This window comes from Sciurus vulgaris, assembly GCF_902686455.1.
Source record: "Sciurus vulgaris genome assembly, chromosome: 1".
Classification (NCBI taxonomy): Eukaryota; Metazoa; Chordata; class Mammalia; order Rodentia; family Sciuridae; genus Sciurus; species Sciurus vulgaris.
Genome location: NC_136461.1, coordinates 170,814,069 through 170,830,728, shown reverse-complemented (window position 1 = coordinate 170,830,728; position 16,660 = coordinate 170,814,069). Strand labels below are relative to the sequence as shown.

Here is a 16,660-nt window from a genome sequence, read left to right as displayed (position 1 = left end):
CAAAGAGGCCCCGGCTAGGACCACCATGTTGATGTCAGAAGAAAAAGAGGTGAGGACCCTGGGTCTTCCCATGCCACTAAGCTACTCAGTTAGCCAGGCCGGGAGTCACCGTGTCTTAGAATGTTTTGTTCCATAAGAAAGTAAACATTTTCTTATTGTTTAAGGCATTGTGAAAGGGCTTTCTATTACTTGAAGCCAAAAGTATCCTGACTGCTATAAAACCCTGTGAAGAAAGTCAAGGGCCTTCTCTGCTACTTAGACTCTACAAAGAGAATCTCAGAGCTCCTTTCCTGTGGAAGTTGACCAATTCTACACAGATAACACACATGAACTCCCACACGTGACGTGAGACACATGGTCGTAATCAAATTTAGGCCTAGACACAAACATGCAGGGCAGCCTTTACTAGGTCAAGGATAAATGCCTCAGAAGTTGCCAAAACAGATTCATTCTGGGCATGCCGTCTACTGCAGACACTTCCCCAAAGCTGCCTTTGAAAGAGAAGGCAAGTTTTGGGCTCCATTTCCCCCACTGGTTTTTATTACTTAATTTGAAAACATGTGCCAACAGTGGGGAGAACAGATGATAAGGTAGCAAGCCTGAAGCAAGAAGAGGAAGGTATATTCTAATCAGAGAAGCGGTTATTCAGCACACTGGCTTCTGGAAAGGCTACAAGTGTAAAAGCTGGCATTCGGGGAGAGCAGAGCAGCTCAGGAAGACCTCTTCCCCGTGGCCCTGCCAGCTCTCCTTCTCCTCCACTGGCACCTCCCAAAGCTATGCCTGATTTTAGAACATTCAATAACATTCTTTCATGTAGAAAATGTCTACTCCTACTAATCTAATATAAAGTGTGAAGAACTAGATCTTTAGAAAACAAACTAAACACAAGGTGTGCCTCGATATCCTCCCTTCCCTAATGCTGTGGTTTGAATGCCATTTGTCCCCTTGAGACTCATGTTGAAATTCAACTGCTACCATGGCAGTGTTGGGAGGAGGAGTCCTTAGGAGCAGGTGGGGTCATTCATGCCACTCAAGGCCTGGGAATGGATGAGTTCTTGCTCTCACTGGTCTGGATTCGTTTCCATGAGAGCTGGTTGTTAGAAAGCTAGGCTGCCCTTCCCATTCTCTTTTCCACTTGTCCCTTCAGGCCCTTCTAACTTCCACCAAGTTACGATGAAGCATGAGGCCCTCACCAGATGTAGCCACCCCATCTTGGACTTCAGCCTCCGGCATTGAGGGGCAAAATAAATTTCTTTTCTTTATAAATTACTCAGTCTCAGGTATTTCAACATAGCAACATTTCAGAACTAAGACGCCTAACTAATGTCCCAATTTCTACCACACAGAATAATGAACTGCCATTGTTCTTTTCTCTACCTATCTGAAAGCTTAGTTTTGGCATGTTCTGCCTACAGAGTGGCAGAGGGGAAAGGACGAGAAGGCAGGAACAGAGTGGAAGAGGAGAAATGGGAAAGCGCAGATCTATATGCTAGCTTCTGCCAGTCATGGACCACACTGGGGCAACACAGAAGCATGGACCTCATGCACCCAATCTGCAGGATCCAAAACACACTGGGTACAGACCCCAATCTGAGGTAAAGGAAAAGCCAGAGACTGACAGAAGGAGACAGAAACACTACATAGGAAGACGGAGGTAAAAATACCTCACAATGGATCTAATATGAGCAAAGACTAGAGCAATCCTGAAGAAGAAAAACGCAGAGCCAGGGCCCTAATACCAGGCTGACAGAGTGGCCAGGTGGCCTCTGTGGATGACTGAAGGCTCTGGGTTTCAACTTTCTCATCTGTAACCTGAGCATCCTGAACTAGAAGAGCTCTGCAGGTCCTCCTCCCCTTGTATGTATCACAAAGTCACACAGCTGGGATAAGCACATGACAAACAGCATCAGGCAAGCTGACAGTTTTGTCTTTCCACAATCAACACTAAAGCACACCCCACAGTGACAGACTGAACAGGCTTGGTAAACTTTGAAGATGAGAGCGTTTCATCAGGAAATGGAGGACTGAAGCACAAAAATCACACAAAACATTACTTCAAATAGATTTAAGGCCCTAAACTTCAGTGCTGTTGGTGCCTTGGGAAAAACGTCTGTGAACGAAGCCCCAGTACTCAGCTCCTGCTGCAGGTTCACCAAAGGGATGGCTATAAAATCGGGGCTATTGAGAGACTATCTTTTATAGTCCTCAAACTTCAAAAATGGTCCTGAATTTAGAAATAGAAAAAAAAAAAAAAAAGGAAAAAAAGTAATCTTTAAGCCATAAAGAAATAACCATTGAGAACTAAGCAACAGATAAACTGGATGAGAAAAGCAAAGACTGGAGAATGAACCTGATATCTCTGGACTCATGAGTTTCCTGAGCATATATGCATGTACTGTGCTCTGCTGGACTCACATGGAAAAAAGAGACAGATAGAACAAGGGGACAGAAGAAATAAGAAAAATACAGGAATAAGGGCACAGACCAATAACAAAGTGCCACAGACTAGCAACAGAGAATAAGCAGTAGGCCTTTATGGGACACAGAGGATGGAAAAGCCAAGGAGCCATCGCTACTTTAAGTCAACTGTTCATGCTTCTGAGGCTCCAAAACTTCCCTGGAGGCTCTGGTCCTTAGCTTTGTGTCAGTATCTAACCTGAGAGGAGGTCACCATCGCCCTGCATCGAGTTGTTTCTTACGCCACCCTTTGTAGGAAAAGGCTGGTCCCAAAGCACAGGGAAACCACTTGCAGCTGGCCACATCTGCCACTCTACAGCATGGTACCCTTGAGGGAGAGGATGTGCTGTGTAATGTCCAAGTTCTCCTTCCAAACCTAAATTTCTTGTATGTTGGAGACCAGAGGGAAAAGAAAGTTGGTAAATCACCAAAAAGCTGTTTGACAGTAGGGAATTTTCTTAGCAAATTCTACAGCAAGGTGGATAAGGTTCACCTTGTCTTCATGTCCCAATAATTGTGCATTTTCAGAAACATCAATCATCATGGAAAAGTCAAACTATATTTGTCATATCTGAATAAGTTATGTAGGTTTCTATGTAGTGAAAGGTTTTCATCAAAAGAAATTTAATTTAAACGCTTGAGTGGTTGGAAAGTTAAATTCAGCTCCCAAATACCTTGGTCATCTAGAACAAATCATTCTTTAAGAAATTCAGAGTCATGAATTACTGGCTCAATTGCTATGTTACTGGCAAAAAGTCTATGTTCTTATAAACATAGTACTTCAAAAGAGAAACAAAACTATAAAACAAAATTCCACAGCTACCATCATGGGAAGCCTAAAGGACTTGCCATGAAACATTTCTAGACACAGTAACATTCATGATGAGCTTCCTATATTACACGTTACAGTCTACTGAACAGCATAGAAGGACAGAGACAAAATGCATCTTGAAGCATGACATTTAAAACCCATACTGGCCCCTGGAACATAACCCAGGAGAAAGACTGAAGTACTTTTAAAATTTTAAATACAGGAGTGACCATTTATAAATAGTTATAGGGAACATGGACAAAATATTCTAGGGAGGTCTTTCAGGAATAAGAAAAAAATTGAAGCAACTGTAAGGGATGATTTAGAAGAAAGGTCTGAATCAATTGGAAGCATGGCTAAAGAACAAATTATTATTATTATTATTATTATTATTATTATTATTATTTTGGTACTGGGGATTGAACGCTGGGTACTCTACCCTGAGTCACATAACCAGTCCTGTTTTTTATTTTGTGACAGGGTCTCACTAAGTTGCTCAGGGTCCTTCTAAGTTGCTGAGGCTGACCTTGAATTTGTGATCCTTCTGCCTCAGCCCCTGAGTCTCTGGGATTACAGGCAACCACCAACAAACTTATTTTTTAAAGAATAACAAAGGCTTTCCCTCATTCTCTCTATACTCATTATGAAGGGGAGATAAAATTCGCCAGTAATAATTATCTTTTTTTCTAATGATGAAAAATCATACTTCAAATGTATAATCAACAGAGTTGTGAGGAAAGGTCATTTGGGATGACAAATTGCTTGAGTAATTCTCATTATAGCATTGACCCTGTCCTTAGCAAAAAAGAGTAACTCAATAGGAATTGAGTATTGTATGACTCAGCTGATAATAATAAAAAACAGTAACAGAAAGAACAGCTGACATTTATCAAGGGCTTATAATTTGTTGGTCACTGTTCAGTCTGCTCTGGGTTGAATTTGGTGTGTTCCCCAGGGGTTCATGTGTTGGAAGCCTGGTCCCAGCGTTACCACACTGGGTGGTTAAGGGGTGGTAGAACCTTTAAAAGGTGGGCATAGTGGGAGGTCACTGGGTGCTGCCCTCAAAAAGAATTAATGTAGTTCTCAGGGGTCCTGGTTAGTTCTCTTCCAAGGGTTATTATAAAAGACAAATCAGGCCCCTCCCCAGTCTCTCGAGCTTCCAGTCTCACCATGTGATCTCTTCATCTCATAAGTACTACTATGATGCCATCTGCCATGATGTGAAGTCAAGGGGGCCTTGATCACAGACAGCATTGTGCTGTGTGGACCTTCAACTTCCAAAACTGTACTACATCAAGTCTATAGCCTCAGACGTTTTGTGATAGCAATGGAAAACAAACAAATACCACAGTGTTTAACATATATTCATTTAGCTAGCCCTCACAACAGTCTCTCCCTATTATCCTCTTTTTATAGAAGAGAAACTGAAGCACTCTTAGAGATTAGGGGGCTTTTCTAGGGCCACAGAGCTAGACAATGGCAAAATGGGCCTCTGAATCTGTGCTCCTAACCACTACACAAAAACCAGATTATTCTTTACTCCATCTTCTAGATGATTCACATCTCAAACAAGTCAGAAGGGCACAATGCACAGGCGAAATGCGATAACATTACATCACTTACCATTGGGGAAAGCTAATACGCTGATGATAAGGAAGAAGAAAATGACAGAGAGGATGCCTCTCCAGATGTTGTCTTCTGGAACAGAGTCATCCCTGAAAACAGAAAAACAACATTTTCAGATTCGCATAGTAAACTGAAAGGAGTATAACCTCTGCACTCTTTAACACTAGGAGGGAGACTACTAACTTTGTTTTACTCAGTAGAGTTATTGCACACATAAATTACTATTCACTAGTATTTCCTAAATCATAACTCTCATAATAAAGTCCAGATTTTAAAGAGAAATAGCTTGGGTCTGGAGTGTAGCTCAGTGGTAGAGTGCATGTATGCACAAGGCCCTAGGTTTAATTCCTAGCTCAAAAAAAAAAAAAAGGCAATTGGCAACCTTATACACCAACATACATTTTACTTAGACGTGCATTTAAAAGTCACTGTTCTTGAAAAAAAAATATGCGAAAACCTAAAGTTTATTTTGGCTTTTGGTTTAAAGAAGAGCTAAAGATGACCCTCATGGTATAGAACGTGGCAAACAAATTTTTCAGGAATCAGAAAGGAAGCAAAAGATCATAAGGAAGAAAGCAATGCAATAAAATGATATATCTATTCTTAAAAATGAATATCCAAGACATGCATGAAGAAGGGAAGAAATGCTGGATCATAAGAGAACTCCAGAAAAAAAAAAAAATTGCTAAAAGAAAATCAAGAGAAAACAAAATACAAGATTTAAAACCATATTAGAAGCAGAATTATACAGAAAGGGCATGAGCATCGGTTTAAAACAGAAGTGAATTCAGGTATCAGCTTCTGTTTAGCCAAGCTAAGTTTCTGCACCCAATTAATTAACTTCCAGAGTTATGACAGGATTGAACACAGATTCTGAAATAAGAGATAATACAAAAAAAAAAAAGAGATCATACAATGTTTCTTAGATCATCATATGCCCCAATAGCACTAAGAAACTAATATTGTTAACCTCATAACAAAACCAAACTACAGAATCAGACTTCATCTTATAGAAAAGTGCAATTTTACTTTAAAGGACACCATAACAATGATTTGCCCAGAGGTTGTGAACATGGCCATAAAAATGCCAGCCTAATCATTCCCAGGGTCCTTGTGATACCCCTTTGGCTTCAGCAGGGAAACTCCATATTCACAGGTGGGAACACCAGCTTTGACTAAAGAATGGCTATACAGAAAGGACCACAGTGTTCTCCTCCAAACCAACATCACATCACTGATATCAGTAGTGGTGGTGACAATAATAACAGCTCCTGTTTATCAAGTATTTGCTGTGCACCAAACATTCAACAGGCAGTTAATCAACATTATCTCTGACACAACCAATTGCAAAATATCAAAATGAAGCGACAACAGCCCAGAAAGGTTAAGTTACTTGCCTAAGGCTACATAGGTTAAGAAGCTGCCAAGTTAGCATTCAAACTCGGTCTGCTAGCCCCCGAAAATGATGTTTCCCCTATGCCAACCTGCCGTGTGAAAAGACTGTCACCCAAAATCAGTCTGTGTCATATTAGAGGCAAAGAAAGGGTTGGTAGGAAAGACTTTGATAAGATACACAATATGTAAGTTACAAATAAAAAGAAGTCTAAAATTAATAACTGCTGTGTGGGAAAAGAAAGAAGAGTCCAAGATTCACACTTCATAACAAAATATATTCTGGATGATTGGAAGGATTAAAGATTAAAAAAAAAAAAAAAAAAAAAAAGAAACACTAGACGAACTAATGAGAGACTTGACTAACAAATAAAAGCCAACAATCTCAGAGTGAGAAAAACTTTCTGAAGTATGGCATGAAATCCAGAAAGAACCCACACCGCAAAAGAATCAATAACAAATACAAGGAAAAGTGACAAATGTGAGAAAAATATTTGCAACTCATAAAGACAAAGGACTAATTCTTCTAATACACAAAGCACTCCCTCCAAAATGGGTTAATAGAAAGAACAATGGACATATAAAAACAAACAAAAATCTGAGCAAAGCATATAGTGATTACTGACAAGCTGGGATATCCAATGGCTCTCAGACAAGGGAAACGTTGTTCAACTTTACTCATGGGAAGAGATGGACAAATTAAAATAACACTAAGATGCCATTTCTTTTTATCTACCTCATTGATAAAGAAAACAATGGTGAGGATGTGAAGAAATAGGTAAACATGCACTCTTATATGCTGAGGGCAGTAGTATAAATTTGAACCTCTTTTATGGAGAGCAATTTGGCAATATATTACATTTACAAATGCATACACCTGGTGACTAAGCTATTTCACTTCTGGGAATTTATTCTTCAGATATATGTACAAATGATATACGTATCCATTTGTTCCCTGTGAAACTGTACATATTCACAAAAGACTGGAAACAAGCTAAACACTCGCCAAAAGAACATCCCAGTCTCATGGTGGAAAACTTGGCAGAGTGAAGACCATTTTTTGAGAATTGACCATTATGAATAATTTCAAAGATATCATGAAATAAAGAAAACTGCAGAACAGTGGGTATAACAAGCAACTATTTCTGCATGTGAGGGGACATGTATAAGTTATGACTTGTGCTTACAGCTGCAACGGCTATCTGGAAATCTACCCAAGAAATGGTGACACTGATTTTTCTAGAGAGGAGAAATGAGGGACTGTATAGGAGATATGGAGGGGAGACTGTCACATACCCTTTGGAATAACTTGGATTTCAGTGAGCCCATTTTAAAACAAAATAATTAAATTTAATTATTTAATTAAAAAAATTTAATTGCAATTAAATAAATGGTTACAAGAAATCAGCAAACCAGTCTCTACTAAAAATTATCTACTAGTCAAAATGCTTAAAAACATACAGCAGCACTAAATTTCAAAGAACTGGAGGTCAGTAATAAACAGGACATAAATCCAACAAAACTGCAACTTTGTAAACCTTGAGCAATTTTATTAGAATCAGACGGGTGGTCTAATTTCAGATAGGAAAAAAGGTGATGAAACAACTAATAAGTCTGAAAAGTTGGCAGTTTCATATTTGTCCAATTAGAAATAAAAGCATCAAAGATGGACAATGAGGCCTTTAGATAAACTAAAAACACACAGTACAGGAAGATCAAACTTCTGTGAAGATCAGGGTGTGGGTAGGTGATCTCGGGAGGATTGGATGCCCCACCTTCACAGCCTTGTAAGTTTCCTAAGTGCAGAAAGGGTGCTTCTGTGGCACCTAGCACAGCCGTAGCTGATGGGTGCACCCTAAGTGATGGGTGCACCAAAGAAGCCAAATGCATGGGGACGAGGCTGCCCAACACCCCTGGCCTCATGGCAATCTGAGAACACGTGGCCCTTCTGTAAGGCCTGGTATGAGTCCATTTTTTCTAAACTCCAAATACCCAGAGATATAACTGTATACCAAAGTACACAGAAATTTTCCATGGTTAATCATAAAAAGGAACTTGGCTGTAAAGGCCACATAGTGACACTAGAAACCCCACACTTAGGGACGAGAAGCAGTATTCATGGATATCCACTATATTCTGTGCCCCACTAAGCATGCCAACTGCTTTGCACGTGAGTTCAATCTTTATAGCACCCTAAAGGGAGAAATGATCATACTCTGCATTTTATGATGAAGTTTGGCTTCAAAGTGCAAGTTCCCTCCCTTGTAGGAGGCGTTGGTGTGGTGACAAGGAGTATAAGCCAGGGCAAGAAGGCTAGCTGTGTGACCTTGGGCAGATTACTTAATCTCTCTGTGCCTGTTTCCTCCAGAGTTAATAGAGGCTGGTAAAAGTCCTAACTCACAGGATCATTGTGAGGATTAAATTGCTTAACAGAGGTACTTAGAACAGTGCCTCACACAGAAGCGCCTACTATTACTAGTTCTCAATTCTGAACATTCTTCGTTTATGTACACTCATTCCTTCATCTAGTTAGTGTCTATCACTGGGTAGGGACTATGTTGGGGGCTGAGATGAGAAGACATGGCCTTATTCTTACGGGGATCATGATTTAAAAAAAAAGACAAGACATAAAACATTTCCTGTCTTGCTATGCAGGAAATGTGCTTGATTTATAGGACCTGAAAGCTAACAGAAGCAGACAAAAGCCCTACTTGGGCTGTTGGCATATGCCTGGCCCCTCTCAACACAGGCTGTGTGAAGGGGCAACGTAGTTCCCACTTCTCAGGGGAGATCACGCATTGTGGCCCTCATCTTGACTGTTCCTGGCCTCAGGAGTCTCCCTCCCTCAGACACTTTGCCTTATGGCAACAACAAAGAAGGAGGAGATTTTTGGTCCCCAAATGGGGTACTGTGTCCACTCCCTGATTTCTATTCTGAGTCTGCTGCAGCTACTAACAAAACAGCTCAGTCTGCAGCCCCTGAGCTTCCCAAAGAAATTCCCTTTGGAACTGGGATTTTCTTTACCTGCCCCACAGTTCCAAAGGGAAAGACAGGGCCAGGGATACCTTTGAAGGATGAGGGAAATGAAGCTTTTGGCTTCACATCTTGCCACAGCCAACACAGAGGTCAGTGCAATTTGGTGCCAGGGACTGGGGAATGCTAGTTCTAGGTCAAGGTTGCTACATTCAACAGGAATCACCCAAACTTATAGACTCAGGGAGGCAAAGTCCTCTTCCCTCTCTGCTAAACTTTGAGGGTGCTCTCAATGTGTGCTGGGATGGCACTGACCACAGACGGTGAAAACCGACGCTGAAAACCGACGCTGAAAATACAGCTTAAAATAAGCCTGCAAATGAAGCTCCGCAGGGTGCAGGTCCTCCCTGTTCCGTGGAGATACCTCCCATGCCCAGCACAATGCCTGGCACACAGCAGGCATCCTCAGCATAGTAGGTGGTAAGAATGTTCCAGATGATATGGCAGAATGGGCCAAGCGACTCAGGGAATGTGAGGGGGAATCACAGCCAGAGTCCATTGACAGTGACTTCCCGGTTTCCTTGCAGAAGGTTAGCCACAGGGGCAGATGGAGACCACCAGCAAATAGCTATAAGCCCAATCAGGTTTTCAAACACCTTGATCCTTTGTCAAATACTGCTTCAATTAGTACAGGGAACTCCCAAAGAAAATGTCCTTAAAAGCAGAGAAAGTGTAAGGAAAGCCCTGAGAAAAGGGGAGGGAGGGAGGGAGGGAGGGAGGGAATGAAGGAAGGAAGGAAGGAAAGAAGGAAAGAAGGAAGGAAGGAAGAAGGAAAAAGAAAAGATGAAATTCTGCACTCGGAACAACTTTTGGACTCAGAAGTCAGACTCAGATCCTGTGTCAATTCAGTTTCCATGTCAGTATAATGTCTAATGTCTGACTATAGGCAGTAGATATGGAGATTCACAAAACCAAAGCCAATTCCATTCACTTCACACAATCTTTGGACAAGTCTCTCCCTGGCCAGTCAGCTGAAAATGTCTAGCTTTCATCATGACTCCCAAGGCTTCTAGGCTAATTGTCCCTCCCTGCTCCCATCTTCTCCTTCATTACCTTTAATAAGAGTCCTTGAAAAGACTTACAGGGTCACGTTTAGCCACCCAGTCACTGTTAAGGACCTCTCTCCCCATGGAAAACATAATTTTGGGTGACACAGCAGATCCATGTCAACCAGCTCTGTTATTATCTTTAATGCCACATTCAATCAATTTTAAAGGAAGCTATGATGTTTCTTGAGAATTAATGCTGAGATATCAGCTAAAGAAGACCGGGTTTCTTTTCCCAAGCTCTTATTTAATAAATGATTTCTTGTGTTCTATTCACTCAGCATTTACTGGGCACCTATCACAGGATGATTAAGATATTTGGCCTCAAGAAATTAACATAGAAACAAATATTACAATAGGAGAGATACAATAATAAAAGGCATTTAGAAATATAATAACATTTCTTCTGTGCTTCTTGGAATATAAAGAAAGATGTCCAGGAGGGGAATCATCCAAATGGATTGTAAAGGGTGCCAAGGGCTTGTGGGTGGGCAGGAGGCGCCAGGAGGTGCTTTCCAGGGAGAGAGAGAGCCACACTGGGTGCAGGCCAGGGAGCTGTCTGGGCTTGCTGGGTGTGTTGTGTGTGGCGAGTGGAAGAGTGAGTTGGAAAAGGAGACCAGGAAGGAGTTCAGAATCCGGCTTGCACTTTCCTATAATGTAGTAGGCTCCAGTGAATGATTACAAGCAGGGGACAGATGGACTCATGGTTTTGTCTTAACAAATCATGAGGGCAGATGTGGAGGATGGGAGGCAGGGACATGGAGTCAAAGTCTGGGAACATGCTATTCCAAAGGGCTGGGGGTTTGCTGAGCTTAGGCTTGGACAGAGGAGAGTTGCTCCACAAGCTGTGGAGACCCAAGGAGTCCTTGATGAAGGTAAGCCAGATGGAGAACCCCAGGATGGCAGAGACCTGGGCTAGGTGTAAAAGGGACTACTGAGTTGAATTAACTGGGATGCCAACATTAAGGAAGCAGATCAGACTGACTGGATGAGTCCTGGTTTCTGGATTAGCCGAGATTGAAAAACAGTAACTTCCCTACAGAAATCTGGAGCAATAGGGATATCACAAGATAAATTGTGTTAGGTTTGGTAACAGGATTATGGCTGAAGTGCTAAACACAATTATTTGAAACAGACCAACTTGAATTAAGGTTGTTCATTAAACAGGGGTCTGAGAGGCAGCAGCTCCTAGAATTATAATCTCTCTGGGGTAAGGCACCACCTAACCCAAATAAATACTGAAGTCACCCAAGTGCCCATTCACTGCGGAAGACCCAAAGAAATATAGGGTACATTTTTCCCTTTAATAAGTTTATAATTTTACTACGGACAAAAAACATTAGAAGTTTAAGAAAAAAATATTAAAAGATGATTATTTAAATCCAGTTTTAAAAATACGACTCAAATAGTAACTAGGGAATAAAAATAGTAAAGATCAATGTTAACTGGACCTCAATTGACACCTAACACAGTGCTGTATGTTCACCTCCAGTTTAATCCCAGTACACAGTCCTATAGATGATCAATTAATACTGCTGGTGTTAGGGAACAAGGACACCCAGGACGTTTGTTCTTGAGAGAGAAAGAACATGATGTATATAAGGAAACAATACCAAGACAACTGAGTCAGCATTATCAGGAGACATTTTCTAATAGGTGTTTATATGGCCAGAAGGGAAAGAAGAGGGAAGGCTGGCAAGGACCCACGAGAGAATCACACAGAAGGTCAGAAACATGGCCCAATGATAAAACAGCAAAATTGGAGAACCAAAGCCAGTAAAAAATATTACTGACAATTAACTAAAAACAAATAAATCAAACATCTGTCCATTTCCCTGTCCTTGTCTGTCTCCTTAGTTCCACATCCAGGAGAAAACTAGCAGAGACAAATTGCTAACCATTGATGTATAGTCATCTGCAGGAAGGCAATCAATCTCCTCTAGGCATGGAATAATTTTTGTTGGGCAAGTGCTAAGAGAGGCTGATTGACTCTTTGATGGCAGGTGCCTCTAAATGAGAGGTGGGCTTCTATTAATATGATTTAGTAGATTTTTATGTTTTCAAATCTAAAGCTTGAGTTTTGACAACTAAGGCCATTCGGTATTTCCAAGTTTCCTCACCTTCAAAAGTAGCCACCTTAAAAAGGGAGTATGAAGGTACTCAATAATTATTACACACTGAGCTGAAGACAAAGGTTTTCCTTGCCTCACTTTGGCTAAACAAACTTATAAGCATATACCTAACCATCTACTTTACAGAAAGATTTATTCTAAAAGATGGCAAATGGGCTCTTTTGAAATCTTAAGGAAAGGATGAGGGGGCATCTGACACTTTTAAATGATGGTGATAGGGACAGGAGATTTAGACACCATGGTTTAATAGTGAGTTGATCTAGTTGCTATCTGTATCGGTTAGCTTTGCATCACTAAAATATAATACCTGATACTTATGCAGAGGAGGCTTATTTAGCTAGTTTGGGGCATTAGAAGTCTAAATGGAATAGCACAGGTTCTATGGTGAGGAATATCCCTTTGCCGCATCCCTTCAATGTGGGTCAGTCATGGTGGAACATGTGTGATTACATCTCAAAGCAGAGGCAGAAAGTGGGGGACAGGTATATTCCATTTAAAACTCTAGTGAGATTTCAGAAGGTTTCATAAGAGCAGCTCCAAGTGACCTAAGAACCTCCCACCAGGCCTCGCCTCCTAAAGGTTCTAACACCTCCCAATAGCAACACCCTGGGACCAAGCTTCCAGTCACAATGGATCCTTGGGTAACACTCAAACCACACCCAAAACATAGCACTATCTAACAAAAGAACTACTGAAAACTACTGTCAGACTTCCGTGAAGAGGATCTAATCCTTCGCAATCTAAATTTGTGCTGGGTCTCTGCAGCATGTGACATTACCCAGGTACTGCTTCTCTCACCTATCAGTAATGATGCTCCCCAAATAGTTTGTTGTTTCAGAAATCAGTCTTTGCAAAACAAACTAAAGTGTATTTTAAAGGCTTTACTGAAAGAATTGTACCAGAAAGTTATCTAACTAAAAATCCTTATAAAACAAGTGTAAGGTACTACAGATAATCATTATGAATGATCATGTAGTGAGTAATTTTCATTTCAGTCATTACTTTTAATCTTTCTGAAGATAAACCTATCATTATATTGTCCCACTTAAAAGTAACACAAATTATAAAAAGATATAATAGCTATTAACTATTAATGGTACTTATGATTTTATACAAGGTGAAATTTCATATTAATTATTCTTCATTATGTAATTTTTGTCTCTTTATGAAATTAATATAAGAAATAAAATTGTTATTATTTTGAGAAAAGGCCAGAATCTGAGGTTCAGATTAGGGTTTTTTAAATTATTTCTGACAAATGGTTAAAATTCATATTCATTTTTCATACTTTCACTGCTACAATTTATCAACTGCATTGGCAGAGTAGGCCATAAAAGAGAAATTCCAGAAGAATGTGACTTTCAGTATTGAAGATTTATTTTGAGAAAGGGTCTATAAAAATATGAAAGATAGATAAAAGGTTGAAACAAACTGCTCATTCTTGCTTCTAATCATTTAAAATAAAATAGTATAATTACATCATTAATTTCCAAATATACTTCCTCAAAATTTCACCATTAAAAACTCACATATAAAATAAAGTTAAATTGAAGTTAATGTGAAATAAGCATGTATATTATCCAGTGTTCATTTTTTAATGCCTTTATCCTTTTTCTCAATTACAGAGCACACTGTATCTTCATTCGGTAACAAATATAGAAATCATGTAATAATAATAATGTCTCTAAGTACTTAACTTTTGCTAAGCACTGAACTAAACACAAATTATCTAAAAAGGAGAATTTAGTTTTCATGACAACAATCCTGTAAGGTATCAGTACTGGGATCTTCACTTCACACATAAATAAGGAAACTGAGGTTTAACAAAATTAAGTGGTTACATAGCTATTAAATGGTAAATCAGGTGACATGTTGAAGCATTTGAAGATAACCATAACGAGGGTTAAGAATAATTTCTCTCCAAAGCTAGAAATACAACTGGTTAGATAATGTGGAAAGGTCTGGTCTGCATAGCATTAGGAGTCTTTACAGTAACAGTAGCAGTACCCTCAGTTATTAAAGAGTGTTACCTATTCTTTGTACCTTTAGGTGATTCATGAAAATAAACATAAGAAACAAGAGTCAAATGGACTATGGAGGTTAAAAAAAAAAAAAAAGCATGATGTGGGAGGATATTAGATATTTTATGAAAATCTGACGAGTTGCAGTTATTCCCAAGAGAGGCACCTCTGACACTTGGTGGGGGGGGGCATGACAATTTAGTCTTTGTGGTACAAATTTGTCCCATATTTCACAAGACTTTTAGTAGCCTTTACTCTCCCATCCACTAAGTACCAGAAATCTCCTCAATACATGTGATCACCCAATGATACCCCTAAACATTTTCCCCCAACCCTGATTAAGAAGCACTGGTTGCTGGGAAAAAAAATCAGGAGAAAAGAATGGATATTAATTGGGCATGGTGTATCAGGTACTCTGCTCAATGCATTCACACCTATTTATTTAGTCTTCTTAACCCTATATGAAGGTAAATACATACTTTATTACCTGTATGAGGTAGATACATATTTTACCCCTATTTTACAGATGTAGACTCTGACACTCAGAACAAAAAAAAGAAAAAAAAAAAAAAAAAAAAAAAAAAAAAAAAAAAAACAGCCAAAACCAGCCAGTTTCAAAACCAGCAGTCTGGTTCCAAAACTACACTACTCTAGGTTAGTCCTTAGAGCCTAAATGGTGTGGCAAGCATGACTTTTCTTTCTTTAAAGAACTTCATTCAGAAAACAGAAATTGTTTTAAATAGGAACCAGGATGTGTGTGTGCCATTAGGAATCAGACACCAATTAGCTCCCTGGTTGGAGCGCAGGGGCCACAGGTGCAGTCGAGTGGTATGGGTGTTCAAGAGTTGGGCTGGGCAGCTCCTGTGAACAGATATTAGAAGTGCTTTTGAGCATGTGAGTGTGTATGTTTTCTGGGGGATAAGCGTTGGGTTATGTTGTGTGAGGCTTATGTGATTTACTTAACACGTTTTACGAGGCACCAGGCACCATTATAACTGCCTGACAACATCGCAGTTTGGCATGTATGTCAGGTGAGGAATGGCTAGGGTGTGCACTACATGGTAGGGCTGGTGCCTGTGCAGCAATGTGCATAGAAGGTGACAGGTGTGCTGTCTACAGCAGCAGTTAGTGTTGTGGTATAGTTGGGGTGGGGGGACGGGACAGTACACTAGAGGATGTGTATGCAGTGCATATGGGAGGTGCTGCCCCCAAAAGACCATGCGGTGCATTTTATGTGTGTGTGTGCCAGATAGTGCTGAATACTGGAGGAGTTACACGGGAAGGGATCTAGGTTGTGTCCCGGGCCTGTGTGGTGCGTGCAGGAGCTGTGGACTGGGGTGTTTTATGTGTGTAGTGGTGGGTGCTGAAAGTGGTGCAAACGAGATGATTCATGCGGTGTGCTGAAAACGGACGGGGGCTGGAGGGGCTGCAGAGGAGGACGCCAGTGTCGTGACGTGTGCGGAGTGATGCTGAGTGTGAGTCTGTGTGTGTGGACGATCGTGCTAGGTGGCCCCAGTGTTTTCCTGATGTGGCCGAGGTGCTGTACAGGAGAGGTGGTATTGAGAGGTGGGGTGTGGGGAGTAGGCTGGACGTACAGTGAGACACCGGGCTGGTGGAAAAGCTGTGTGGGCGGTGGGTCTGCGAGTAAGTGTGCCTGAAGCGCCAGCCCGCTTCCTCACCCCGAGCCACTCGGGGCCACCCTCCCCGAGCCCGCCTCCCTTCGCCTCTTCCCTTCGCCCTCCGGCGCGCCTCCGGCGCGCCCCCGCCGCGACCGAGCCCGCCCCACCTGGTGAAGGCGAAGTACATGAGGCTGACGATAGTGAAGCTAAGCAGAGTGATGGTGTGCGGCCGATAGAAGAAGTCGATGGTGATGTCCTCCACTTGCTGCTCGTTGATCATCCGGAAATGCATCTTGTAGTTCACATCATCCTTGCTCAGGGTCCGGCTCCCCACGCAGGACGCCATGGCCCGTCTCCCCGTTCTGCCGCTGCCGCGGCGGCCCCGGCCCGCGAAGGCTGGGACCCCGGCTGTGTTGACGAGCCGCAGCGGACGAGCAGCCGGATGGCGGGGCCGGGTCTGGCGCCCAGCAAAGGCTGGGAGCAGAGGGAAGGACAGGCGCGGGAGGGCGGGGTCGCGGCGCCG

General features: G+C 41.4%; 1 protein-coding gene across 1 annotated transcript in view; it reads right to left on the bottom strand.

The window, feature by feature from the left end:
• PTDSS1 (phosphatidylserine synthase 1) overlaps window positions 1-16,618 on the bottom strand; it is a 62,783-nt gene extending 46,165 nt beyond the window's left edge. Inside the window, exons 1-2 of the mRNA XM_079126275.1 lie at window positions 16,305-16,618; window positions 4,892-4,983 (exon numbers count right to left, since the gene is read on the bottom strand). Of these exons, the coding sequence (XP_078982401.1) occupies window positions 4,892-4,983; window positions 16,305-16,483 (271 nt within the window). The 5' untranslated portion in view covers window positions 16,484-16,618. The remainder of the gene's footprint in view (window positions 1-4,891; window positions 4,984-16,304) is intronic.
• Window positions 16,619-16,660: the final 42 nt, after the last annotated feature.